The sequence below is a fragment of the Rattus norvegicus genome, chromosome 3, assembly GCF_021556685.1.
Source record: "Rattus norvegicus strain SHRSP/BbbUtx chromosome 3, alternate assembly SHRSP_T2T, whole genome shotgun sequence".
Taxonomy (NCBI): Eukaryota; Metazoa; Chordata; class Mammalia; order Rodentia; family Muridae; genus Rattus; species Rattus norvegicus.
The window spans coordinates 22,043,860-22,067,814 of NC_141536.1; the positions used below are offsets into that span (position 1 = coordinate 22,043,860).

The following is a 23,955-nucleotide window of genomic DNA, read 5'->3' on the forward strand; positions in this document are numbered from 1 at the left end:
ATATGTCAACAGCAAACCTCAGAGGACTTACTTTACATATGAAGGGACCAAGGCACAGCTTCCTGGGCACCTTGTCCATCACTGCTCTAACAGCATGGGTGTAGGGAAAAGGGAGGCTAATGCCCCAGGAGGTGGGACTTGTGCTGCACGGGACCTGGGTAAGTCGGTAGGGTGCTGTGTTGGCTATTTTACATCAACTTGACTTGATTCAGTTAGAGTTATCTGAAAGGAGGGAACCTCCCTGGAGAAAATGCCCCCCATAAGATCTGGCTGTATGCAAGCCTGAAGGGTATTCTCATAATTGGTGATTGACACAGGAGGGCCTCTATCTTAGGCTAAAAAGCTGTTTTACTGACTGGAGAGATGGGTCAGCGCTTAAGAGCACCGACTGCTTTTCCACAGGTCCTGAGTTCAAATCACACAACCATATGGTGGCTCACAGCCATCTGTAATGAGATCTGGTGCCCTCTTCTGGTGGGTCTGAAGACAGCTACAGTGTACTTATATATAATAAATAAATAAATCTTAAAAAAACCTGTCTTACAGTAAAGACAAACTAGGTTCATTTCTGCTTATGATTAAATCTATTTCTCAAGGATTGGGCTATGTCACATCTGTAACCTTAACTACAAATGTTCTGTACTGCCTGCTCCAGGAGTGGCAATCGTATTTATTTTTAAAAGTTGTTTATAACCATCTTGCAACCCTACCTTTGTTTCAAAGGTTATGACCACCCATGACTACCTTGTTATGAGTACCTGTTAGGTCTATCTTCTTATGTCCACCTTGAGACCGTGTCTTTGTTCCAGGAGGTCACTGGGACTAACTTGTTATATTTATAGTCTACTCCTGTAACCCCCATCCCCTTTGCCTGCCAAATCCCCCACTTGGAAAGCCTCTACCCTGAGCTATAGAAGCCTCAACTTCCTCACATCTAATGTTGACTTCTCCTCCCTTGCCTTGGGGGGAGGCAGCTGTGTTCATGAATTTAAAAAAAAAAAAAAAAGCTTGCTTTAATAATTACTTGCTTTAATTAATTTGACCTTGATGGTTTGGGTCGGTGGTCTTTTTCCTTCCATCTTTGGGATTAACACCAGCCCACTGTGGATTGCACCATCCTTAGGCAAGGTAGCTCTGGGTTCTATAAAGAAGCAGACTTAGAAAACCATGACGAGCAAGTTAGTCAGTAGCACTCCTTCATGGCCTCTACATCAGTTTCTTCCTTCAGGTTCCTGTCCTGTTTTGAGTTCCTTTCCTGACTTCAATGATGGGACTACTATGTGGAAGAATAAGCCAAATAAACCCTTTGCTCCCCATTTTGCTTTCGGTCACGGTAATACTAAGCCTAAGTAGGATAGGTAGGGGTGCTGTAGAGAAGCTGAGGACACAGTCCAGTGAATGTGCCCATGGTACAAAGGAGCAGTCAGGCGGCTAGGGAATGTGTGGGCATGGGCGTTGATGCGTGAGTAGAGAAGAAAGGGGGGTGGGGGGGGTAGGGAATTCTGAGGGCTGTGTCTGAGAGTCATGGCTTTGGGGGCGGCGCCTTTCTGATCTCAGCACAGACAGGTCTTCAAGGAGCCAACTCAGTGATTTGGACCCTCTGGGAGTGTGGATGAGGGTGGCCCAGCTCAAAGCTGCCACTGTCGCCTCCATACACGTCTCACTGTCTAGGACTAAAATAGAGCCGAATAGAATGATCCCGTGAGAAGATTCTGGCAAAGGACTATGGGAAAAGGGGCATGAGTCACGCTGGGAATCCTTGAATTTGACACTCCCAAAGTTCTGCTGCCCTAGCCAACACCATTGGGCCTCCCACATCTGTCCGTGCCCACTTTGGTCTGGTTGGGAAGCTGGCAGGCTTGGTTCTGGTCTCAGCTCTGTTCTGTCATGGAGGAACTAAGTCACTTGCCCATGCCTCATCCCCCGGGAGCCTGTTTCTCAGAGGTACCAGAAATAAGAGACCTCAGACATCTGCTGTGAGGGCTCTGGTAATTAATGAGCTAAGGGATCAAACCCAGGATCAGCACTACAATCCGCCTCTGTATTTCTCTAGAACTCAGTTTCCTCACCTGTAAAGGTCTGTTTGTAGGTTTCGGGTCAAGAAATCCATGTATGATCCTGAGAGCCCCTGGGACCTCCCTCCCGCACCTTCAACCTCAGCTGGCACAGTAATGAACATTAGCCAAGACCTTTTTTAAAGCCCTGTACTAGGCACACTCTGCCTCCTGCTCCTTGCACCCTGGAGGTAAAGGCGGATGCCAGCCACTCCTGGCCAGAAGCCTGGCTCCTCGTGGGTACTATCACGCGCTAGGCTCTCACTTGTTTGATTTAACTACGGATTGTGCGGCGGTAAATAGGATCCTGTCCTGAGAGAGGAAGGAATCCGTGGGGGCGGTGCTGTTGTAGTCTCAGTTCGCGGGGCCGGCGCGCCCTCTAGAGGCCATTCTGCTTAGAGTCTTGCTCGACGGCCAGAGGGGCTCCCGATCTGGCCAGCCGGGCGATTCCAAAGTTGGTGTCTCCTGCCACTTTCTGTAACCTAAAAGCGCTGGCCTCACTACAGCCTTCCATAGAGGCAGCTCAGAGACCTTCCCCACTGCGGCTGCGCCGCCCCGCCCCATTGCCATGGAGACTGCTTGTACACAGTTTCCCTTCCCCTTCTACCGAGGCCCCTCCAACGGGACTGGTGCCCGCTTAGGAGGGAGCCCTCCCGGTTCTGGAGCGGGCTCCCATGAACATCAGAGCTCCAACAAAATTGGCCGTGGGCAGAGTGAGGTTCTACGGTCAACACCACGGGGAGGTGAGGCCTCGGGCTCTACACAGGCTTAGTGGGGTCAGGTCCCAACACAAGACTAGACCCTAGGTTTGTTTTTCTTTTTCGTTATGAGACAGGGTTTCACTACGTGGCTTGCCTTGAACAGAGATCCATCTGCCTCTGCCTCCCCTGATGCTGGGATCAAAAATGTGCATCATGATTTCTTCTACCTTGAACTCAAGGCTTAGGGTTGACTTTGAACTTGTCAATTTTTGTCCTAGAACTTGCTTTTGCATGGACCTGGAGTTAATGGACCCACCCGGGGCTCCTGGGCAGATTAAGGATGGTTAGAGCTGAGGGGACAAATAACTTCTGACAGGCACAGGACCACTTTTGCCCTGTACTTTCAGGTCAACTGCTCTGCCTTCTCCCCTGATGGCCGGAACCTGATCACAGCCTCAGATGATGGTTGTGTGTATGTATGGGGGACGAAGAGTGGGCGACTGCTGTGGAGACTGGCAGGCCACAAAGGTGGGGCTCAGGCACCTTACTGGAGAGAGCCAAGACTCTGTGCTGACATTCTAAGCCTACCTTAGTGACACAAGACTTTGAGGGAAGAGGGTTGGAGCAAGTTCAGCAGAGGCACCTGGGTAGGGTGATACTAAACCTAATACTTAGGGGGTCAGTCCTGAGAGACTCAAATCTTATTTCTTAAACTCTAGACATGCAGTCCAATAGCACAAAAACTCATATTGAGAAGTCACCCCCCAGTGGAGTAAATGTTTGCTAGGCTTATTCCAGTTAGCCTCATGTCTTCAAAGTCGCCTGTGGCGCTGCACATGTGAAGTGCTTTTGTTTTTTTTTGTTTTTTTTTTTTTTCCCCGGAGCTGGGGACCGAACCCAGGGCCTTGTGCTTCCTAGGTAAGCGCTCTACCACTGAGCTAAATCCCCAGCCCCTGCTTTTGGTTTTAGTACCTCAACCATTTATCACAGGACTTCAGCAAGAGAGGTGCCTGACTTGTTAAGACATATGAAGCAGTGATGGTAGGGTGAGCACACCTAAGACAGTTCAGGCCAGAGCCCAAAAGCCTACTGGGGCAGTGGGAGTACGGTGCTGGGAGGAGATATTTGGGTTTGATGATAGCCAAGATGGGCAAACTGAGATCCAGCTGATCCCAGCTCAGGCCAGGCCCCATGGTTGGAACTACAGATGACAAGTCTGGACTTGGAGGGGGGGAAAAACCCCATGTGTTCTCTGCCTCAGGCCCAGTGAAGTCTTGCCGTTTCTCTCCCGATGGCCGCCTCGTTGCCAGCTCCTCCTGTGACCACACCATCCGCCTGTGGGATGTGGCAAAAGCCAAATGCCTGCATGTGCTGAAAGGTGAGGATTCATTTTGACCAGGAGCCACACTGGCTCCTTTGTGGACTTTGTCCCATCCGCTTTCCCACTTTTGGGCTGCTGTCTGTAGGTCACCAGAGGAGTGTGGAAACTGTCAGCTTCAGCCCTGACTCAAAGCAGCTGGCATCAGGTGGCTGGGACAAGAGGGTGATTCTCTGGGAAGTGCAGGTATGACGGGGCCTAGGTCAGAGGGGACCAAATGCACCCTTTGCTCTTAGTGGTTCCCTACTCTCCACACCATCAGGTACCTAAAAATTGGGTCCCAGCTGGCATTGTCCTTCCTCCTGCTGTTGCATGGCCTGGGCTGCCTCAGACCCACAGTCTAGTTAGGGAGCACCCAGGCCCCTCCACCTCTGCAGCTCAGACTCTCTCTACAGTCCGGCCGCAATGTGCGCTTCTTGCCTGGGCATTGTGATTCCATCCAGAGCAGTGACTTCTCTCCAACCTCGGATTCTCTGGTGAGCTTTGCTCCTTCACGCACGCCCTGAGTCAGTGACCATCTGAGTGGTAAGGGCTGTTTCATACATTACTGTCCACAGGCCACTGGCTCCTGGGACTCGACTGTGCACATCTGGGACTTGCGGGCATCAAGCCCAGCTGTCTCCTTCCGTAATTTGGAGGGCCACACTGGCAACATCAGCTGCTTGAAGTACTCAGCATCTGGCCTCTTGGTGAGCTAGACTAACTGGGGCTCCAGGGCAGTCCCTATTTGCCTCAAAGGGTACAGGCCTCTGAGGTGGGGGTCACTGAGCTCAGGGATGTTTGTTTAGGCATCTGGCTCCTGGGACAAGACAGTCCGCATCTGGAAGCCCACAACCAACAACCTGCTTCTGCAGCTCAGGGGCCACGCCACCTGGGTCAATAGCCTAGCCTTCTCTCCTGATGAGCTAAAGCTGGCCAGTGCTGGTTACTCTCGTATGGTAAGCAACCCCTTCAGAAAAACCTCAGCCTCACCTTGCCAGTTTTCAGCCATACTAGAAATGTCTATGCATAACAAAGGCAAAGACAAGATCCAGATACTGACCTCTAGTGACCTAAAGGCCAGCAGCATAAAGGACCAGGCGGCCCCACAGCTGTGGCACCAACACTGCAGAACTGTGAACTCTTCACCTTGTCTGCAGACATACTTGGGCCTTGGGGGACTGATACCTCAACTCTATTGCCTGTTTTTACTTCCAGGTCAAAGTCTGGGACTGCCTCACAGGGAAATGCCTTGAGACCCTAAAGGTAAGGCACCAGGGTCAGTACCAAGACCCTTGCAGAGTGACGGGTAGGACTCACTAACCTGACTCTGACACTGTGTTACTGACAGGGCATGCTGGATGTGGCCCATGCCTGCATTTTCACTCCAAATGGCAAACTCTTAGTGTCAGGGATTGCTGACGCGACAAGATGACAAGTCTGCTGAAAGTCAAGAACTTCATCCATGTAACTTACCCACAGGCCTAAGGTAACTAAGCCACCAGATCTCCAAGGCAGGGACTACCCTAGCCTATCCCGTAAGGTGGTTGTCACCTGCTGTAGGCAAGCGATCACCTAACCTCACCCCCTGGACCCTGGGCGGCCAGTGTCAAACAGGAAGCAGAGAGCTCGTCAGTTTTGGACTTTATTGTTATTGTCGTCGTCTCAGGCCTTGACTGCGTACTTGCGCAGTGGGTACAGCCGCTCCTTCCGCTGCTGCTTCTTGGTCTTCAGCTTCTCTTCATGCTTGGTGAGCCGGCGGCGCATGGCTCTTGTCTTCTTGGGTCGCAGGTCCAGGGGCTTGTACTTCTTTCCCTGGGACAGAAATGACAGGGTGAGCCTGAGCACTGGGGGCTCCTGGGAAGATGTGGAAGCAGGTGAGCACACAGGACACAAAGTTGGACTTCTCTGAGCAAATGGCAGGGCACTGAGACAGCTGGGGGCTGTCAGTAAAGTACCAGAGGGTGGCAGGCCTAAAATTTGCACACCAAGCTCCCCAATTTCAAGACTACAAGGGCCAAGAGGGGGCTAGGCTTCAGTTTTCCTATGCATCACCTAGTGACTAAGTAGAAAGTCACAGCACAATGGAAAGGGCACTCCACACACACAGGCTCTGTGTAGCTACTGCCTGGCTGACCCACCAGGCATGGCTCATCAATGCTCTAGGTAACACCGACCACAGAAGGCTTGGTCAAAGTCACCCTGAGCTGTTAAGGGAGCTCTCACTTTCCTCTATCTCCTAGCCCTTCCCGGGTGTTCTAAGCAAGACAGTCCCTTAGTTCCCTCAGGGACCAGGTCCTGTGGGTCAGATCCTTACATGATAAGGAGAAGCAGCGCTACCAAGAATTTCAAGAGGCAGCAGCCTCCAAAACAAGCTCAGCGGCCTGCTGAAAATGTGTAACTGGGCTTCCTAGGAGTGCCTACTCCTGCCTGCAAAGGGGCAGGCACAATGGGTTCACATCCCCATGCACCAAGCTCCTGCAGGTGGACAGAGGACCCTAGAAAGCTCTACAGGATAAGGTGAGGAGCCACACCAGGCAGGCTTTCAGTCATGTCAACGTCACTTATCCACTTAGAGTTCTCTCCACAGAGCAGCCAAACACACCTATGTCCTGTTCATTCTCCAACAGTGTGAACAGATGGCAAAGATCAAGTCTAAGTGTCCACACAGCACGGTGCCTTTAACTCCAGCAGCTAGAGAGGCAGGCAGAGGGGCCTCTGTGAGTTCTAGATTACCTGGTGTAAAAGCAAGCAAAAACCCAGAGCCCACCCTGGTTCTTTGTGGACTGGAGGTAGTTCAGTGCAGGTTTACACACTGATGTCTCCGGACAGACACACAGACACACTGCTGAAAAGCCACATGTGTCAGCACTAGCAATGAAGCACAAAAAAGTTCAAGGTAAGTTCCACTGCTCAGGGGTGAGGTAAGGTCCCCACACATCAGTACCGAGTGATAGGTATCTTGGCTCTAGCATCTCCGAAATTAAGAAACTGTACTTCAGACGTGTCTAATCCAAAATGTCCCTCCTGGGCGGTTGAGTCACACCACAGACAGACAACTTTCTGACATGCCAAACCCCAACATTAGGTAAAATTTGCAGAGATGTAATTCAAGACACCACCAGATGGCTTCAATTAAGTGGGATTATCTTAAAATGACATGGCTCCCCACCCCAATCCTTCTGGAGACTAGCTAACTACAGGAGTCGATTCCTAGTAAAAACACGTTAATCTGAAAGCACTAACAGTTATGACAAACATCTTGCAACCACCCAGCAATACTCTTAATGTCCTCACGATACGGTTCTGAAGAGAAACTTGGGGGGGGGGTCCCTGTCTACCAACTGTAGGTGTCCATGGGTAACCCAACCTCCAAGTCTTGGAACAGAAGGTGCTTGGCTGTGAGACAGACATACTGAGACAGTGAGACACACTAAACAGCTAGCTTCACCTCAGGCTAGGGTCCCAGTTTCATCTACCACACAGCTGAGCCCAAAGCTAGCGCCCAGTCCACCCTCCCTTCTAACCCTCTGACACCAAGAATCCATGTCAGTCCGGAAAGCTGGTAACTGTGCAAACTCAGCCAGAGGGCCCAGTCTCCCAGTGCTCACCTTGTAGAATTTCCTGAGGTTTTCCTTTTGAGTCTGATTAATGACAGTGAGGACACGGGCGATGGATTTGCGTACGACTCGTCTATAAAAATAAACGGCAGTGAAGATCAGGCAGGCACGTACAACTCAAGTCCCTCCTATCACCCAGGAGGTAAAAACCCCAGAGGTAAGGACAGGTTTGTCAAGAGGTACACGTGGGGACTTAACGCAGATTCGGCAACGAGGAAAGACCTTTACACTCAGGCCAAAAACTGAGGCCATGCCTTCAAGTGTTAAGTAATCACAAATTGAAGGTTCAGGCCGACAACAGTTGATTTTGGTCATGGTGATGACAGATCACGTCCGTGACTGGAACACATGGTCTCAGCACATATTTTGTCTCTTGCAAGCCTCCCCTGGTCCAGTCTCACTACAACCCATGTGAGGGGGCACCACCATGGCCTTTTCAGGAAGGCCCTACTCTCTCACCCAGTTCTTCGCCAAGGACAATTGGGGGGAAAAGACGCAGGCACTAAGGCAGGGAAAGCCCCAGCGAGGGCCTCAAGGACCACTTACATCTTGGAGAGCTTGGACGCGGCGCCGCCTGTCACTTTGGCCACGCGAAGCTGGGACAGTTCCACCTTCAGATCATCCAGTTGTTTCAACAGCTCCTCCTTCTTCTTGCCGCGCAGGTCCCGAGCCTTAATCTTGGCCTGCATGAGAAGCGTCTCTGTGGGTCACTGAGCGGGAGCTCTCGCTTCCTTCGCGGCCGACCAAGGAGGGACCGTGGCCGCGGCGCAAGCAAGGGTAGGCGGTCAGAGCCGGCCCGAACCAGGCACAATCATACAGATTCGCAGGCCCTGCGGCTCCCTGAGTCCCCCACGCCCGCCCCGCACCCCGTGCCGCTGTCCCCACGTGTTCCCGGCGCCCGATGGCACCGGATTCCCTTTGCCTCACCATTGCTGCGCTGTTCGCGGATGAGGCCGCCCGGTTCGAGAGAAAGAGGAAGGGGCGGAGCCGACTTCCGCCACTATAGCCACTGGTGCCGAGCGCAGCCAATAGCGTTGCGGCGTGGGAGGCCCTTTCTGCCTGTGCGCAGTCGCGTCAGTGGTGCCCTCCGCTTCCGGGGAATTCTGCGGTACTGAGGTTGGCTGGTCTCTAAGCAACGCAGCTGGGGAAACTGAGTCTCCGGATGAGCAGCTCCTGGCTGGCTGAAGATAGCGCCGTGAAGGCTGCAGTTCTTCCGTTAACTTGCATTTTCGGGAAGCCTGAAGTTCCCTGGTCTGTGCGGGTCTGAGCTAGCCGCGGGTCGTGTCAGGGAGCGGAGGGCTTGAGATGTGAGTTTGAGACAGGGTCTCACCTTAAATCCCTTCCTAATGCTTAAAGTACAGGCGTTTACCACAATGCCCCGTGCGAGTGCGAGAGAGCGAGCCAACTAGCATGTTTGGAAGTTAGAAAACAACCTGTGGGAGTTTGTTTTCTTCCACCGTTCGGCGCTCGAATGCAGATGGTCAGGTTCTACGGAACCATTTCGCTATCTTTTTTTTTTTTTTTTTTTAGTACAAGGCCTCTATATATACCCTGGGCTTGTTTCGTACCCAAGTTTGGCATCGAAAGTTCGACACCACCTGGCAAGGGTCACAATAGAGTCAAACTCCAGCAAAAACTGATGGAGACGTAGTACAAATCTCATCCCCAGATTTTTTGGCATTTCCGATTATTGCTTTAGGTCTGGGCATGGAATCAGTCTTGTGACTCCAGCGCCCAGGCAGTGGAAAAGGAGGATCCGGAGTTCAGGCCTCCTTCATACCCTGATTGTATGAAGGATTCCAAGACGTGCTGAGTTTGGTTCCGTGGTAGTGTTTGCCTGGCTTGCACAAAGCTGTGTCCAGTCCCCGGCAGCTGTTATATGAGTAAATAAAAACTCCGAAACAAAATAAGAGCCTTGCTTTATTGCTAGTACTAGTTGATCTTGGCGAGTCCCTTCGCGTCTCTGTTAAGTGTATTTTTTTGAGGGTTAGAGGAACTAAACAAAACTTTCGAAGCTCCCAGCTAAGACCTGATAGGTAAAGATCGAGGAAAGTATCAGTTGGTATTAACATGGTTAAAGAGCACATAGCCCTTTACCCACAGTCCCAGACAGACCACCAGCATGTAGATCAGAGCAAAGCAGACTAGATGTTAGGTTTCAGTAATAAATGACCAAACTGACCAATCAGAGCCCTTTTCTTTGCCAAGCTCTTGCAGCTGCCCTTTTCCCATCAGTTTCTCAGCTGTTGTTCAAGACATGATGCTGATAGCCGACCAGGGACTCAGGGTACTGTAATGAACATTTTTTTAGTCACCACCCACCCCAAGAGTAGCAGCCTAACCTTGTATCCTAAGTGCTCTTACGTACCAAAATGAGTTAAGCCATGTGTTTGTGTGCCTGTTTCCAGAGCCAGTCTTGAAGGTCTCTGAGGGTTTAATGCTCTCTAGGCCCAGGATGTGGGTCCTGCTTGGATAGAATGAATTAATAAGCCTTTTGTAAGTGGGATAAGAGGAAATGAGCAGAGTGTGGATTAGTTTTATCCTTTTTTTTTTTTTTTCGGGGAGCTGGGGACCGAACCCAGGGCCTTGCTCTTGCTAGGCAAGTGCTCTACCACTGAGCTAAATCCCCAACCCTGTGGATTAGTTTTAAATGGAAGTCTAAAGATACAACTTACCAGATGATCAGGATTCTACTAGAGTTATGATTATACATATTTCTGGAAATTTTTTGTGGTGCTAGGATTAAACCCAGGATTCACAATGTATTTTTAATTCCCAGTGTATTGGGGTTACATCCTCATATTTGAAGACAAAAACTTATAGGTAATTTATTTTTACATGGCACATGCAGTGCCAACAGACGTGACTGGATCACCCTGGAGGTAGAGCTGCTATGTGGATGCTGGGAACTGGGAACTGAACCTAGGTCTTCTCTAGGAGTAGCAAGTTTTTTGTTTGTTTTTTTTTTTTTAATTTTGAGACAGTTTCACTGTGTAGCCTTGGCTGATCTGGAACTATGTAGACCAAACTATCTAGAACTCACAAGAACCTCTTGCCATTGCTTCCTAAGTGCTGGGATAAGAGGCATGTGCCACATTACTGGCTGTGTGCAGCAGGAGCTCTCCAGCCTGGGACTTGTTCTGAGGCAGGGACTCACTAAATGCACATAGATGGTTGATCCTCTTGGCTTAATCCGGAGAATCAGTATTAAGGGAGTGTACCACCACATCAAATTTCATATCATGATTTAAAATCCTATCTGCCAGCCACTGGTAGTACATGCCTTTAATCCCAGCACTTGGGAGGCAGAGGTAGGTGGATCTTCAGAGTTTGAGGTCAGTCTGGTCTACAGAGCAAGGTCCAAGACAGCCAGGGTAAAACAGAGAAACCCTGTCTCAAACAAAACAAAAATCCCTTTTGCCTGATGAACATCCATGAACACAAGCTAGAACATTATTTCATTCATTAGTTTATTTGAGGCTATTTACCTGTCAAACCAGTATTTCTGGTATTAAGTTCCTTCTGACCAAGATGTTCTAAGGGAGGGACTGGAGTGATGGCTGGGCAGTTAAAAGCACTTACTGCTTTTACAGAGGACCTGGGGTTCCATTCCCAATAACCATAAGACATGGTGGCTAGTAACCATCTGTGTAATCCCAGTTCCAAAAGGATCCCACGTCCTTTCCTGGCCTCCAGCAGGCAATACACCCAGGTGGTGCTCAAAAATACTTGAAGACAAAATATTTAAGAAAAATAATAAAGTTGTTCTGGGGATATGAATTCCTGCTATCTTCTGATTAACTTGCGCCCCTATTACTTCTTAGGTATGAGGCAGGACTACATTCAGGATCTGAGTCTTTATTCAGCGTGTACTTGCCCCCATGGGAGCTTGCCTTTAGCATCCCAAGGTTAGGGTGCATCAGCCTGGCAGTTTTTGATTTGAAGTTAAAGGAGAACTATGTAAAGCAAAACCATGTTTCACCTGATTTTTGTTCGCGTTCTATTAGGTGAAAATATAATAGCTTTCGTATAATTACAAAAAAAAGGATTCATTTTAGCCTACGGTTGAAATAAAGAGAAACCAGCATCCCAAGCGTCCGTCCTAGAAGCCACCTTCCTCCCATCGAATTATGGGAATTCTGTAGTTTTCGCCTCCTAAAATGCGCCTCTTCAGTTAGGAGTACAGGTGGCCATGAGTCATCTTTATTTTCTGGAACGCTCGCAGGGGTCGGTACATCCTCAAGTAAAGTTGTTACCAAGCGTCCTGCCAGCCCCGGGTTATACATTAACGCCTTTAGAGCCGTTTAGTTTTAACAAAGAAGTCCCTTGTGGGTCAATGCGGTTAGTGTTTAAGAGACTCCGGCACTGCGGTTCACTACCACTCATCTCCATCAGCTCATAAACTTCTTCCTCCGGAGCGGACAGAGGCGGAAGATGTCCTTGCACTGCAGTCCGGCTTCTGGGACGACAGAGTTACGCCTGCAACCTCCGACAGCACTACACCAGCTTTCCACAGTCCTGCAGCGCAGCCCTGCCCACAAGAGCTTCCGGTTCCGGTGCATCCTGGAAGTGGGCGGGCGACGGCGGCTGCGCGCGGAGGAGGGGAGGAGGTGCCCGGCGGCCGCTTCCCGCCCCCAAGCGGAGCCGGTGCGGAGGGAGCCGGTACGGAGCGAAGCCTAGGCGGCTGGGCGGCCGCCGCGCTCCCGCCATGGCCCGGAACACACTGTCCTCACGCTTCCGCCGAGTGGATATCGACGAATTTGACGAGAACAAATTCGTAGACGAGCACGAAGAGGCGGCGGCGGCGTCGGGCGAGCCAGGCCCCGACCCCTGCGAGGTAGACGGGCTCCTGCGGCAATATCCTTCCCAGCGTGGCGGCCCGGCTTGGCCTTCGCACCCTGATCACCCCAGCCCCAGTCCCGGTCCTCCGGTCTTCCGCCCCTCCCCCCTCCCCCTCCGGGCTCCTGCCAGCCCCAGGCTCCCCGGGTCCGTCGTTGGTGGCCTCACGCCTTCTCAGCAGCACGGCCCAGGAGCTCGTCTCACTCTCGGCCTTGCTCTGCATCCTTCAGGGTGACTGTGCATCGGCCTTGGTATCCCTTTATCCCTCCTTGTAGTAAGCGGGGTCATTCCCGGGTGCTGGTCCTCAAGAGGGACCGAGGTGAGCCACCTTTGATTCATCGGGCAACCAGGGCCACCTGCGCTTGTCTAACTGGCTTTCTTGGGCCCGATTGCAGCCCAGCACGAAAATAGGTGGGTGGATGGTTGGAGGAAGACTGACTGTAGGGCGGAGGTGGGGGAGGTGCAGCTTTAGGACCATCCCACAGGTGTGGTATTGCCTGCTACCTTTTCTCGCCTGTCTCCACTTTCCTCAGCAGGTTGGGGTTTGGGCCTTTATGGGCCGAGTACATTCAACAAGTAATGCGACTCTGCCATTAGCCGTCTTGTGCAGAAAGCGTGGAAAAAGCTAGTGATTCAGAGCTAAAATACACCATACAGTGTCAAGTGTAAAAGTGGCTCCCTGCGACTGAAAATGACTGCTGGTGGCCACAGAAAACAAGCATTTATAACAGAAGAGTAAAAATAGAGGTGATTGTCACAGCTGGCTTGGTCTCTTAGCAGTTGGAGCACCACAGGAAACTGATTTATTCTCACAGGAAGATTTTTTTCTTTATTCAAATAGCTTGACAGGAAGTGTGTACCCCTCCCCCGTACTTGCCAGGATAGGGTTGAAAGCTCTTGCTGTATATAAATCAGGTTTAGTTGACTCAACCTGGGAAGTCAGGTGTACAGCTTTTGGGAGGAGTCCTGTAGTGCTCCTCTAATGTAGCTTGAAAACAACCCTTTTAGACTGAACAGGAATGTGTTTTTCAAATGTGGATATTTCAAACTGGTATTTCCTGCACCATTAAGTTGGTTAAAATTGGGTCATGAGAAGGCCCCTAGAGGGAAGACTGGTTTATGTGCAGTCACTGTTGACAAGGCAATGTATTTGGGCCAGAATCCTAAGTATATTGATGAAGAGGCTGGGATCTGTCAGCTGCTGCCTTGGTATTGATGCTGGGACTTATTGAAGGCCCTGACGGTTTTTTCTTTTCTTTTTCTTCTGTTTTTGGAGGTAGCTTAGAGGCACTGGCTTAGCTCATAGAGGAGATGGCTTCTACACTCATGGCAGTGTCAGAAGCCTTGTTACCATGGAGAGAGTACCTCTTGGGATTGGGAGAAGAGAGGCTAGCAGATTAGAAGTGAAACCCTAGCAGGATGTTAGGCCCAGGTAGGGAGAAGGATCATTGAGTCCCTGTCAGGTGACAATCATTGCATTCAGTCTATAGAACCTCATGTGAGTCTAAAGGGAGAATAGCAGAGAGATTTGGGGGATGTTTGCAGGTGGCGGTCTCAGGGCTGTGCTGGGAATTGTCATTGTGGAAGAGCAGAATGTGGGAATAGAAAGCCACTGTGTGCTTACATGGACAGACAGAGTCTAACCTGTTTTAACTGCTGCTGACCACATACCCTCTCAACCCCAGCACTCTTCTTAAACGATAGAGACAACTGTGTTGGTCTTACCGCTTCAACGGGAGCATAACTGAACACACACCAGATATCCTCCAAAACTTGGGTCCAGGCTGTAGTAGGGGCAAGGGATGGTAGAAAGGGCTTGGATTTGAAGGTCAGCTCTGAATGTAGCTTTGTGACCTTGGGCAGGTAATTTCCCCTCTGACTCAATTTCATTGTCTTTAGGGTAGAAGTCAGGCTCTTGTCCTGGAGGGTTTTTAGAATAAGGTGAAATGTGACTGCATCTGGTCCTGGGTCCAAGACCTCCAGGGAGAATTTTTCCTCCACTCCAGCAGTTTTAAAGTACCACTGTAGCTCATTTTCTTTCTTGGGAAACAGCTTCCCAAGTAGGACTGTAGAACAGTGGTTTTGAGTGATTTTGTAGTTTTTTTCACCCCACCCCAAGGAAATCTGGCAATGTTTGGTGATATTTTGATTATTACAGTTTTGGGGTATTACTGGAAACTTTAGGGTAGAGACCAGGGAGGTTGCTAAATTGCTCTAGGGCCATGTCTGAGAATGGTCTATAGGGTTCTTCTGTTACCATAGCCTGTTCTCTGAAATTATTGGCAGCCATCTGGGTATGGAGGCCAGTTTAGTAAACATTGTGTGATTGTAGAGGTGCCTCTCTGCTCCCCATTCTACCCAGCATTTGTGGGCCTTTGGTTGTCTGTGGTTGCTTGGCAAGCTGCAGTACCGAGTCTAATGTTTTCATCCTTACAGACTAATTGTATCATTTCTGCCCTTCCCTATCTATTTTGTGAATAAAATGACTGTTAGTCCCCATGTACTGTTAGGTTTATGGGACCTGCTTATTGCCTGGGGATACCAAGTTAGAAAAGTTATGGGGTGGAGGGTTATCAGTGGCTTTATCAGGACTAGTCCTTGTTTGTCTGAGGAAAAAGGAATCCAAAACTAAAGATAAAGAGTAGGGGCATCTGTCTACCCTGTAAGGTAGGTGCATTCCAACATGGTGAGGGAGTGACTTGCCTGGTGGTACAGACTAGCTTTTCAAGATGGCACTCACTGGGGAAGCTGGGAATTCAGGTTTGCACCAGAGGCTAGCTGTTCACACATGGGCATTGCTGCATGGACAAAAGTAAAGACCTGATTGGGCAGAGTCATTCCTTGTTCTATTTTTGAAGCTTTTTGGCTTAAGCCAGTCTTTCATATGAGGAAATGAAAGTTGGCTGATGTAATTCAGTTTAAAATAGGTGTAACCTTTGGGGACATAACCTAGATTGCAATTTTCTTTTGTGTGCTGGGTATTCAGAACTCAGCAGTGAATGTGAAATTAGGATTCTATCTAAGGTTTGTGGGGAAAGGGAGCAAATGGCTCATTTTGTGGGCCAAAGTGATGCCATGCTGAATTGCAAGATAGACAATCCCCTTCCCACCTTGAGACGGGTTTTAACCTTGTAGCTCTGGCTGGCTATGAATTGGCCTGAGTGCTGAGATTTAAAGACATGAACTACTAGGCCTAGCCTGCAAGGTATACTTGACATACTTGATTTCTTTTGATTTCAGTTTGATAAAAGACGGAGTGAGAATGTGTTTATGTCTAGCCTGGTGGTGGTAGTGGTGCACACATTTATTCTTAGCACTCAGGAGGTAGAGGCAGGTGGATCTCTGAAGTCAAGGTCTACAGATGAGCTCCAGGACAGACTGGTGCATACAGGGAAATCCTGCTTTGAAAACAACACAGAACTATTAAGATGTGTTTGTTTCTCTTCCCTTTTAGGATGAGAGAGTGAGAGCTCCTTGCAGTCGACTTGTGCAGGAGTTGCCATGAAGATCCTGTAGAGCCGACAGTGCCTAGCACTAAGGATGTGCAAGTCGGCTCTGAAGGGACTCTGGCAAGCATGGCTCTGGCAGGCCTTGCCCTTGCTAAAAACAGTTTGCATTCCTGAAGCTAGCCCCTAAATTTTATTTGGCCTTATTTGGCTACTTCCTATTTTTGAGGCTGAATACCAAGGCCCCAGCTATCAAAGTACTGAAGTCCAGCAATCAAAAGCCCCCTTTGGCTCACCTAATTAACATGCCAAGTTAAAATGAAACACCTCAACCTAACATGGGGTTTCCCATTTATACCTTTATTTTTATTTTTGGAGGGTTTCTTTGTATAATCTTGACTGCTCTGGAAGTCACTGTAAACCAGGCTGGCCTCAAACTCAGCAATCCACTTACCTCTCCGGGGATTAAAAACATGCACCACCACTGCCTGGCCCATTTTACCTTTATAAACCACCATTTTCCTATGTATCCCATCTGTTGTCTCTATCCAGAGACAGCCCTTGTTCTCTGGGACAAACCTTTGCTCCCTTTCCCTGGCTTCTTTCCCCTTCTCTCTCATCTTCTCTCTCCTATGTTTGTCTCTTATTCTCTGCCCTCTGAGGCAAATAAATCTTTGTGCTGAGAACTCAGTCTTGGGGGTCCTAAGCTAATACTCTTCCTTTCAGGCTCTATTAAATTCTAACACAAAAGAGAGCAGTTTCTTGAGGAGGAAGCTTTAGGGAAATATTTCAGGAAGAGCTTGCAGGTTGGCAGAGGTGTCATCTACTCCTTCCTGTGACTCAGGAAAAGTCAAAACAATAGCAGCCTCTGCCTGCAAGAGGCCAGCAGGAGATAGTGGGTGGTATGGATAAGATCCCTGTAACTGTTCTTGAGCTGTCTGTGGAGTGAGGTCATTAATGAGAGCATGGACATTTTTGAGCCTAGCCATCCTTAACTGGCTTTGATGCACAGGGGACATGCTTCGGGCATTCCATGCAGCCTTGCGGAACTCTCCAATCAACACCAAGAATCAAGCTGTGAAGGTAAAGAGGTTGTGCTGCAGCTGTCAGGACCAGGACTTCGTGTCCTTAGCAGCAATTTCAACTCCCTGGCGTCTGGACAGTAACTGCATCACTGGGAGTGTGCTGCTACTTGGCGTTCCCTTTTCACCGAAACCACTTGCTATTTCTCAGATACTGGTGCAGTAGGTAGCTTGATAACTTTGTAATCTGTAAAGTGTAAGGCTTTGTTGATGTATCAAAAGTAGTAATGCTTGAGACTGGGCTAAGCTCAGTGGGTAGAGGGCTTGCCTAGCATATGTATGGTCCTGGGTTCAAGCCCTGACATCATATAAAGTCATATTACCTATAGTAAATCACTTGTTCTCTCCACAGTAAGTGGAATCACTTATTTGTAAAAATAAGTGAAATTTAAAGCCAAAGATGTTTTATCTCACCGATGTAGCTGGGTTGAATTAAAAAGGGTTGGTGTTTCTGGCATGTTTTGTCTATTGGTTTCTGTCGTGTTAGGATTGCAGCTCCTGGCCTTACTCACTTTTTTCTTCCTTTGTAGGAACGAGCCCAGGGTATAGTCCTGAAAGTACTCACAAACTTCAAGAGCAGCGAGATTGAGCAGGCTGTGCAGTCACTGGACAGGAATGGCATTGACTTGCTAATGAAGTACATTTATAAAGGGTTTGAGAAGCCCACAGAAAATAGCAGTGCAGTGTTACTCCAGTGGCATGAAAAGGTACGGACTGCATTGTTCCATTGTAGCTTGCACTTCCCCCAGGGTTCACACTAGGAGGCCAGACTCAGAACAGACGCTGGATGGTCTGGTGGGTCTAAACTTTGACACTGAATGTTCACCTTACCCTGCAAGCGCCTAGTGAGGATCTTCTAACACTCACAGTCATATTTTTGCTTTTTACCTGTGGACTTTTAGGCTAGGCAGGACCAACTACCCTTGATATAGGACAGAGGCAGGTGGTATGGTGAGGTAGGATGGGGCTTGGTGCCTCATTATGTCTCTTTTGCTTGTGGAAGAGAGCTGCTGAAAAGGAGTTTTTGAAGACATCTTAAAACTGCAGGCCCAGTCTCCCTACCAGAAGGAGCAGTTGGCAGAAATTGGAGTCATTTATTATAGCTTTCATTCACTGGAAGCAAAAAAATTTTTTTTGTCCTTTACTTGAAGGATAGAGGACCAAGGCATGTGTCAAACTTTTGTCCTGTCTGTCAGCTGCACACCACCTGCAGCCCTGTAACACTTCAGTAAATACACCCAGCACTTATGGGTTCCAGACTGATGAACACAGTTCTTGTCAGTGGTTCAGCATGAGATAAAGTCTCATGTAGCTCAGGTTGGCCACAAATTTGTTTTTAAATTGGGGATGACTTTAAACTTTTAATCTTAATGTAGATAGAGATTGCAGGCATATAATACCATACTGAATTTTACATGGTGCTGGGGATGGAATCCTGGTCTTAATGCTTGCTGAGAGGATATTCCACCAACCGAAGTACATCTCCAGCCTGAGATATTTTTCCTGTGGTAGAGACAGAACTGGGGTTCTGGTATGTGTTAGGCAAGTGATCTTGTATTGAACTATATCCCTTGGCAGCGCTGAGTTTTTAAGAATGCTGTTTTTACTGGTAGGTCAGTTTCCAGCAAAGTGTTGGGCTGTGGCTTCTGGCCCTGTTGGGGTGCTGACTTTTTAAGCTTCATCTTTGCTTGGGTTCAGGAATTGCTGTTGGTGGTGAGACGGTTAGGCCTTTTCAACCCTGTGAGGTGCTTTTGATGTCACCCTGTCAGTAGGTAGTTCTCTATGGGCTGCCATGTGTTTCCAGGGATAGGCAGGTGCTGGCAGGTAGAAGCAGAGCATGTTACAGGGAAACTCAGGCTTTGTTGGATGCTTGGGGACAGTGATCCCAAGCCAGTTTTATTGCTTCAAGAGCTGTAAGCTTTTGGGACCCTTGGCTCTAAGACAGGGCTCTCCCTAGAACTTGATCTCTCTCAGCAAGCCTGTGACATGGTGGGATTGAGGTCTGGGAATATGTGTCCTCATCTCCAGGTGAGTGAAGCTCCCTTCTGGCCAGTCAGGTACCATTTGACGTGTTTCCTTTTCCTGTCTCCACAGGCTTTAGCTGTTGGAGGACTAGGCTCCATTATAAGAGTTCTTACAGCAAGAAAGACTGTTTAAAAAAAAAAAAAAGAATCCTGTTACCTTGAGAAGAATTTTGGATGCCCAGGCTAGTGAAGAAGGGACTGACAATGGACCATCTTCCTAGAACTCCCAACTAAATACTTCAGGACACATCTGCTGGAATGTATTTTACTTTTGAGGTGGAGGGAGAAATTGTCTTATTGATTCCTAAATTCTTTGCAGGACCAGAGTGTCTGCCTTTGTCTACAGAGTAACACAGAACCAACACTTGACTATCTGGCTGACTGGCCAGATTATGTGAGGTGTACCTGTGAGCACTGTCTGTTTGGAATGGGGAGGGACTATTTGGGCAGGTGCAGACCCAAGGGCTGTGGTGAAAAGGAGAGCTTGGGTTCTGAAGTGGAAAAAACCTGATGAGAGTTTGTACAGACATCCTGTCTTCTCAGAGAAGGCAGGCTCTCTTGGGTTCATTGTAAAGTGCCTGCTGCATCAATAAAGCTCTTGGCTTATTAGTCTATTCATTGAAGTGTGTTCTCTGTATGTTAAATGGTAAAGAAAGGGATAGCAATGAATGATGACAGTTTGGTTTGGAAAGCTGATGTCCCTGTCCTGCCATCCTTGGGGACGGGGAGAGCGAGCATGGTGATACCACAGCTATGCCATACTTTAACTGCAGTGGTGCTGGATGCTACCGAGAGACATTTTGCTGAGTGTTTATTTTTCTTACTCTTTTGATTTGTATGTAATTTTGGAGCTTATTTAATAAAGTGCCAAACCTTTAATGATTGAGGCTTCAAAAGTCATCCGTTTGTGTGATTACAGATGTAGCCTGGGCAAGTTCTGGTCACTGTCTCCTGATGTAGGGTCTGTTCTAAACCCCAATAATGGCAGTCAGCTATGAGCCCTAAAGCAAGTGCTCCTGAGCATCACAACTGCAGCTTAAATGCTGGCTCAAGTGCACCGGCCCTGCCCGTCCTAGATCCTCTGTAGAACCACTCATGCTTGAGAGGTAAAACTAGCCCACGGGGCCATTAAATCATATTTATTCACCTTTAATCTGAGGAGCTTGCTTCCTTTTGAAAGAAACATCTGTAGTCGTTGAAATATGATAGTCAGTACAAAGCTGAATCTCAGCACTTGGGAGGCAGGTGGATCTGAGTTTGAGGCCAGCCTGGTCTACAGAATGAGTTCTAGGAAAGCCAGGGCTATGCAGAGAAAGCCTGTTTCAAAAAAAAAAAAAAAAAAAAAAAAAAAACCAAAACAAACAAACCCAAAGACAAGATTTGACAGGTCAAAATAAACACATCTCAAACTTTTATCAAGTAAAACTCACTGTAGTTGCATCTTGAAGAGCTTTAATCAAAAAGTATTGCACCACAAATAACTCTGCTACAGCAGTTTTTAGATAGTACTGTTCCTATTTACATTGGTAGTAAGATCACAGTCCAGTGCTCATATATAAAGGGCTACACACTGTCTCTTACCGAAGTTTATAGAAGTGCATGAAGCCACTTGAATGGCTACTGCACTCTTCTAGTACTGGAGGAGCTCAACATGCAGCAGGAAAGCCATTCTAAATAAGTGGGCCCCACAGTCACACCGCAACCTGCAGGCAGGCAGAGGTGTGTGTGTGTGTGTGTGTGTGTGTGTGTGTGTGTGTGTGTGTGTGTGTGTGTGTGACAGAGACAGAGACAGAGACAGACACAGACAGACAGACACATCAGATCATGGGCCTGAGAAACCTCAGGTGTAGAAAGGGCTTCCACAGCTGGAACTGCAGCTGCCTGGACTGCTCAGTCCTCTGGGGTTTCTTACCTGGGACAGGAGGAAGGGAAGGAATCCTACTTGGAGAAGCTACTTCTTCCTCTGTAAAATCAACAGTGGGGCTCTGGTTTCATGTCCCACTAAATGGGAAGTGGCACCCTAAAGGGAAACTTCTGTAAGAAGAGCCACAGCCGGGGCTGGGGATTTAGCTCAGTGGTAGAGCGCTTACCTAGGAAGCGCAAGGCCCTGGGTTCGGTCCCCAGCTCCGAAAAAAAGAACCAAAAAAAAAAAAAAAAAAAAAAAAAAGAAGAGCCACAGCCAAAGCAATGCCATCCCGATTTAGATTTAGAAGGCAAATGCTGCAAATACTTGGGTTTTTGTATAACACATACGCATGTACGTACATATGTTGACTTGAAGCTGAAGAACAAATTCACCTAGATACATGGTAACTTTACAAGCTCCAATTACTAGTTTACTTGCTAATGTAACTTTCATTAAACTCAAATGGCTTCCCTTAAGATCTGATGTGGCTTACCCAGAACAAGTGTAAAAATGAACATAAGTTTCTATCTGCGTGCTGTCAAGTGTGGCAGCCAGCTGGGCTGCCTGGGTGCTACGTATCAATGTAGTGTCATTAGAAATAATGAGGGTAGAGAGGGACAGCCTGCTTCTGTTGAATTCAGCAGGTTGTTCTTAAGTATGATTGGCTCAGTGGTAATATGAGAATTTAGAGCAAAGCAGGAGAAACTACTGCTTCAGAGAGCAGGTACCACAGAAGGCAAGAAAAACTACAAAGGGGAATGTGTCCTGGCACTAGAAAGACTTGAAGCTCTGATTTTCCTTTTTAAATGGATTTTATAATACAGAAGACATGTTTATAATAGCGAAGAACTTTTGCTATAAAAATAGTTTTAAAATGGTTTACCAGCAACCCATCCAAGACGAGTACATTCATTAAGAAGGCAATTGAGTGTATTTGGTGCTATACGTAGAGATCATTCCGTCTGCTTGCTAGTTTTCTCAGGACTGGAAAGTTGCATACTCATCAGTCCACACTGGCCCCGTAACCTATGAGATGGACACATCTCAAGTTCTAGGTGGTTGGGGAAACAAAGTGTAATGATACTTTCTTGAGAGGCAACAGTGCATGAAAACCCAGACTTGCTAGTAGAAAGGGACTCCAAAGACCACCCTTGAGTTAGCTTTTTATGAAAGGACTCTCTCCACTTTCAGTCATGTTACCTCTGCTTGATAATTAGTTTTCACCTGACATGCCAATCACTTCAATTTTAAGTGCTAATATTAAGATAGAGGACCCAGTTACAGCTGGCCACAGCTGGGATATTAGCAGCACTGTGGAAATCTGGGCAGTGCCCTGGATTCCTTCTCGTGTTAATGACCATTATGATAAAATTGGCTCCCTCTGAAGTTCATCATCAGTGTGCACGGTTGTAAACTGTCTAGACACTTGTACACAATACTAGAGTTACATTGATTTAAAAACCCACCCAGTCTGCTGTGTCAGTATTCTTTTCATAGGAAGAGTGTCAGCCCACGTAGCTCTATCCTTGGGTGGGTCTAGGACCATGGTATCCGAGGGTTGGAGATAGATGGCCGGATGCTGCCCTTGGGAGCTGGTTTGGATCCAAACCAAGACATCTGCATTTGAAACAGAAAAGGCTTCTGAGCTGAGAGGCAACTACATGCAGTGGGAACAGAAATGGCCCTTTTTAGTTTTCCCAGGTGGTAAGAGGAATAACCAAAAAGCCTTCAATGTGCATGATCAAGAGCTCAGATTTAGGGAAAGAAACTGTAGAAAGAGTTAATAAGACAGTAGAACTGTAGGAGGTTTCTCCCACTCAATTACAGCATTTATGCAGATGCCTTAGCAATTTCATGGGGTCTGTTGTGCTGTCTGAGACTTTGCATGTTACGAGGCAAGCACTTTACCGCTGAGCTACACCCTAGCCCAGGGGGAAAAATGTTAAGTGTAGGTGCTAGCCAGAACTGGAGCAGCTGAGAAAGTGCCAACAATGAGATGCTGTGATGAACAAAATCTGGTGGTGACAATGGAAAGAACATTAGGCTAAAGAATGTTCTTTCAACTGCCTTATCAGCTTCATCCAGCAATGGAAACAGCAGACTCGGGAAACTCACCTTATATTCCAGAGTCTCTTTGAGCATATTCTCCTCTTCTTGTGAGAAATTCAGCAGCACTGACACTGCTTTTATGAGATGAAAAGCCTGAAACAAAACCCACTTTTGCTGCCAGAGGCCTTGCGGGGTAGGAAGGAAGTTAAGGGGCTAAAGGTCAGCAGTCTTGTTTCCTTGGCTCACAAGGATGAGGTGGTGGGTGCAGTTCCAGCTTTGAGTCATTCTCACTTTGGGGACTGAGAGCCAAGAGAACATTCTACTCTGCTCTTCATGGTGGAAAGACTATTTATATGTCTCTAGCTTCAGCAGCATTCAAGCTAGAATTCAGAGGGGGAACCACATCTCCCAGGAGCCACTTCCCATCATCATCTGCTCAGCAGGTCAGTACTGAAGGATGAGGGGAAGAGGCAGAACGGGGCTGAGAGGGAAGCCATGCAGAACAACCACCCCTCCCCATCCCCAAAAAGCAGCTTGGAAGCCTTTACCTCAGATTCTCGACAGGACATGAATTTTAAAACAACATGTTTAAGGTATTCAAAGTTGATCTCTCGGGCTTCAGTTAGGTCAGTATTATTAGTGACAGAAGGGGCCATATTTGGTATCTCAGGGCCTGTCTTCTCCCGGACCTCAAAAAGCTCATTGTCAGGTTTGATTTTCTGAAAAGCAATGGGAGAATGTGCTATGTCACACCCCTCAAGCTAGGTCTAGGATCACAGGGAGTCTCCAGTCCCAGCTGTGATCATCTATTGCTCCTTTTTTTTTTTTTTTAATTCTTTTTTTTCAGAGCTGGGGACCGAACCCAGGGCCTTGCGCT

General features: G+C 48.1%; 4 protein-coding genes across 19 annotated transcripts in view; 2 read left to right on the top strand and 2 right to left on the bottom strand.

The window, feature by feature from the left end:
* The first annotated feature begins 1,549 nt into the window (after positions 1 to 1,549).
* Wdr38 (WD repeat domain 38) lies at positions 1,550 to 5,747 on the top strand. Of its 2 annotated transcripts, none has more exons than XM_087653540.1 (9): positions 1,550 to 1,944; positions 3,163 to 3,283; positions 4,017 to 4,133; positions 4,222 to 4,319; positions 4,529 to 4,609; positions 4,691 to 4,822; positions 4,922 to 5,071; positions 5,331 to 5,378; positions 5,464 to 5,747. In XM_087653540.1, exons 1-9 carry the CDS (start codon positions 1,888 to 1,890, stop codon positions 5,545 to 5,547), a joined length of 888 nt encoding a protein of 295 aa, XP_087509666.1. In that variant the 5' UTR covers positions 1,550 to 1,887; the 3' UTR covers positions 5,548 to 5,747.
* On the bottom strand, positions 5,742 to 8,701 carry Rpl35 (ribosomal protein L35). Its single transcript, NM_212511.2, has 4 exons — positions 8,660 to 8,701; positions 8,279 to 8,415; positions 7,724 to 7,805; positions 5,742 to 5,927 (listed from the first exon to the last, which is right to left on the bottom strand). The coding sequence occupies exons 1-4, from the start codon at positions 8,660 to 8,662 to the stop codon at positions 5,778 to 5,780; spliced, it is 372 nt and encodes a 123-aa protein (NP_997676.1). The 5' UTR covers positions 8,663 to 8,701; the 3' UTR covers positions 5,742 to 5,777.
* A 3,654-nt stretch (positions 8,702 to 12,355) lies between these two features.
* On the top strand, positions 12,356 to 20,005 carry Arpc5l (actin related protein 2/3 complex, subunit 5-like). Of its 7 annotated transcripts, none has more exons than XM_087651518.1 (6): positions 12,356 to 12,569; positions 12,802 to 12,982; positions 13,108 to 13,318; positions 17,030 to 17,100; positions 17,630 to 17,806; positions 19,194 to 19,737. In XM_087651518.1, exons 4-6 carry the CDS (start codon positions 17,035 to 17,037, stop codon positions 19,254 to 19,256), a joined length of 306 nt encoding a protein of 101 aa, XP_087507644.1. In that variant the 5' UTR covers positions 12,356 to 12,569; positions 12,802 to 12,982; positions 13,108 to 13,318; positions 17,030 to 17,034; the 3' UTR covers positions 19,257 to 19,737.
* Golga1 (golgin A1) overlaps positions 18,180 to 23,955 on the bottom strand; it is a 46,995-nt gene continuing 41,219 nt past the window's right edge. For 3 of the 9 annotated variants that reach the window (XM_087652836.1, XM_087652837.1, XM_087652833.1), the window contains 2 exons: positions 23,627 to 23,797; positions 22,469 to 22,646 (listed from right to left, as the gene is read on the bottom strand). In XM_087652836.1, coding sequence (XP_087508962.1) covers positions 22,566 to 22,646; positions 23,627 to 23,797 — 252 coding nt within the window. In that variant the 3' untranslated portion in view covers positions 22,469 to 22,565. 9 annotated transcript variants of the gene reach the window in all.

Excerpts from the sequence above, each read along its gene's own strand:
- Arpc5l (XM_087651515.1), top strand. The coding sequence starts at position 17,035 with ATGCTTCGGGCATTCCATGCAGCCTTGCGGAACTCTCCAATCAACACC. Across the intron at positions 17,101-17,629 it reads CCAAGAATCAAGCTGTGAAG|GAACGAGCCCAGGGTATAGT; the intron begins GTAAAGAGGTTG and ends CTTCCTTTGTAG. Across the intron at positions 17,807-19,193 it reads TACTCCAGTGGCATGAAAAG|GCTTTAGCTGTTGGAGGACT; the intron begins GTACGGACTGCA and ends CTGTCTCCACAG.
- Wdr38 (XM_087653540.1), top strand. The coding sequence starts at position 1,888 with ATGGAGGAACTAAGTCACTTGCCCATGCCTCATCCCCCGGGAGCCTGT. Across the intron at positions 4,823-4,921 it reads ACTCAGCATCTGGCCTCTTG|GCATCTGGCTCCTGGGACAA; the intron begins GTGAGCTAGACT and ends ATGTTTGTTTAG. Across the intron at positions 5,072-5,330 it reads GTGCTGGTTACTCTCGTATG|GTCAAAGTCTGGGACTGCCT; the intron begins GTAAGCAACCCC and ends TTTTACTTCCAG.
- Rpl35 (NM_212511.2), bottom strand. Across the intron at positions 7,806-8,278 it reads GCGTCCAAGCTCTCCAAGAT|ACGAGTCGTACGCAAATCCA; the intron begins GTAAGTGGTCCT and ends TTATTTTTATAG. Across the intron at positions 5,928-7,723 it reads ACCTCAGGAAATTCTACAAG|GGAAAGAAGTACAAGCCCCT; the intron begins GTGAGCACTGGG and ends TTTCTGTCCCAG.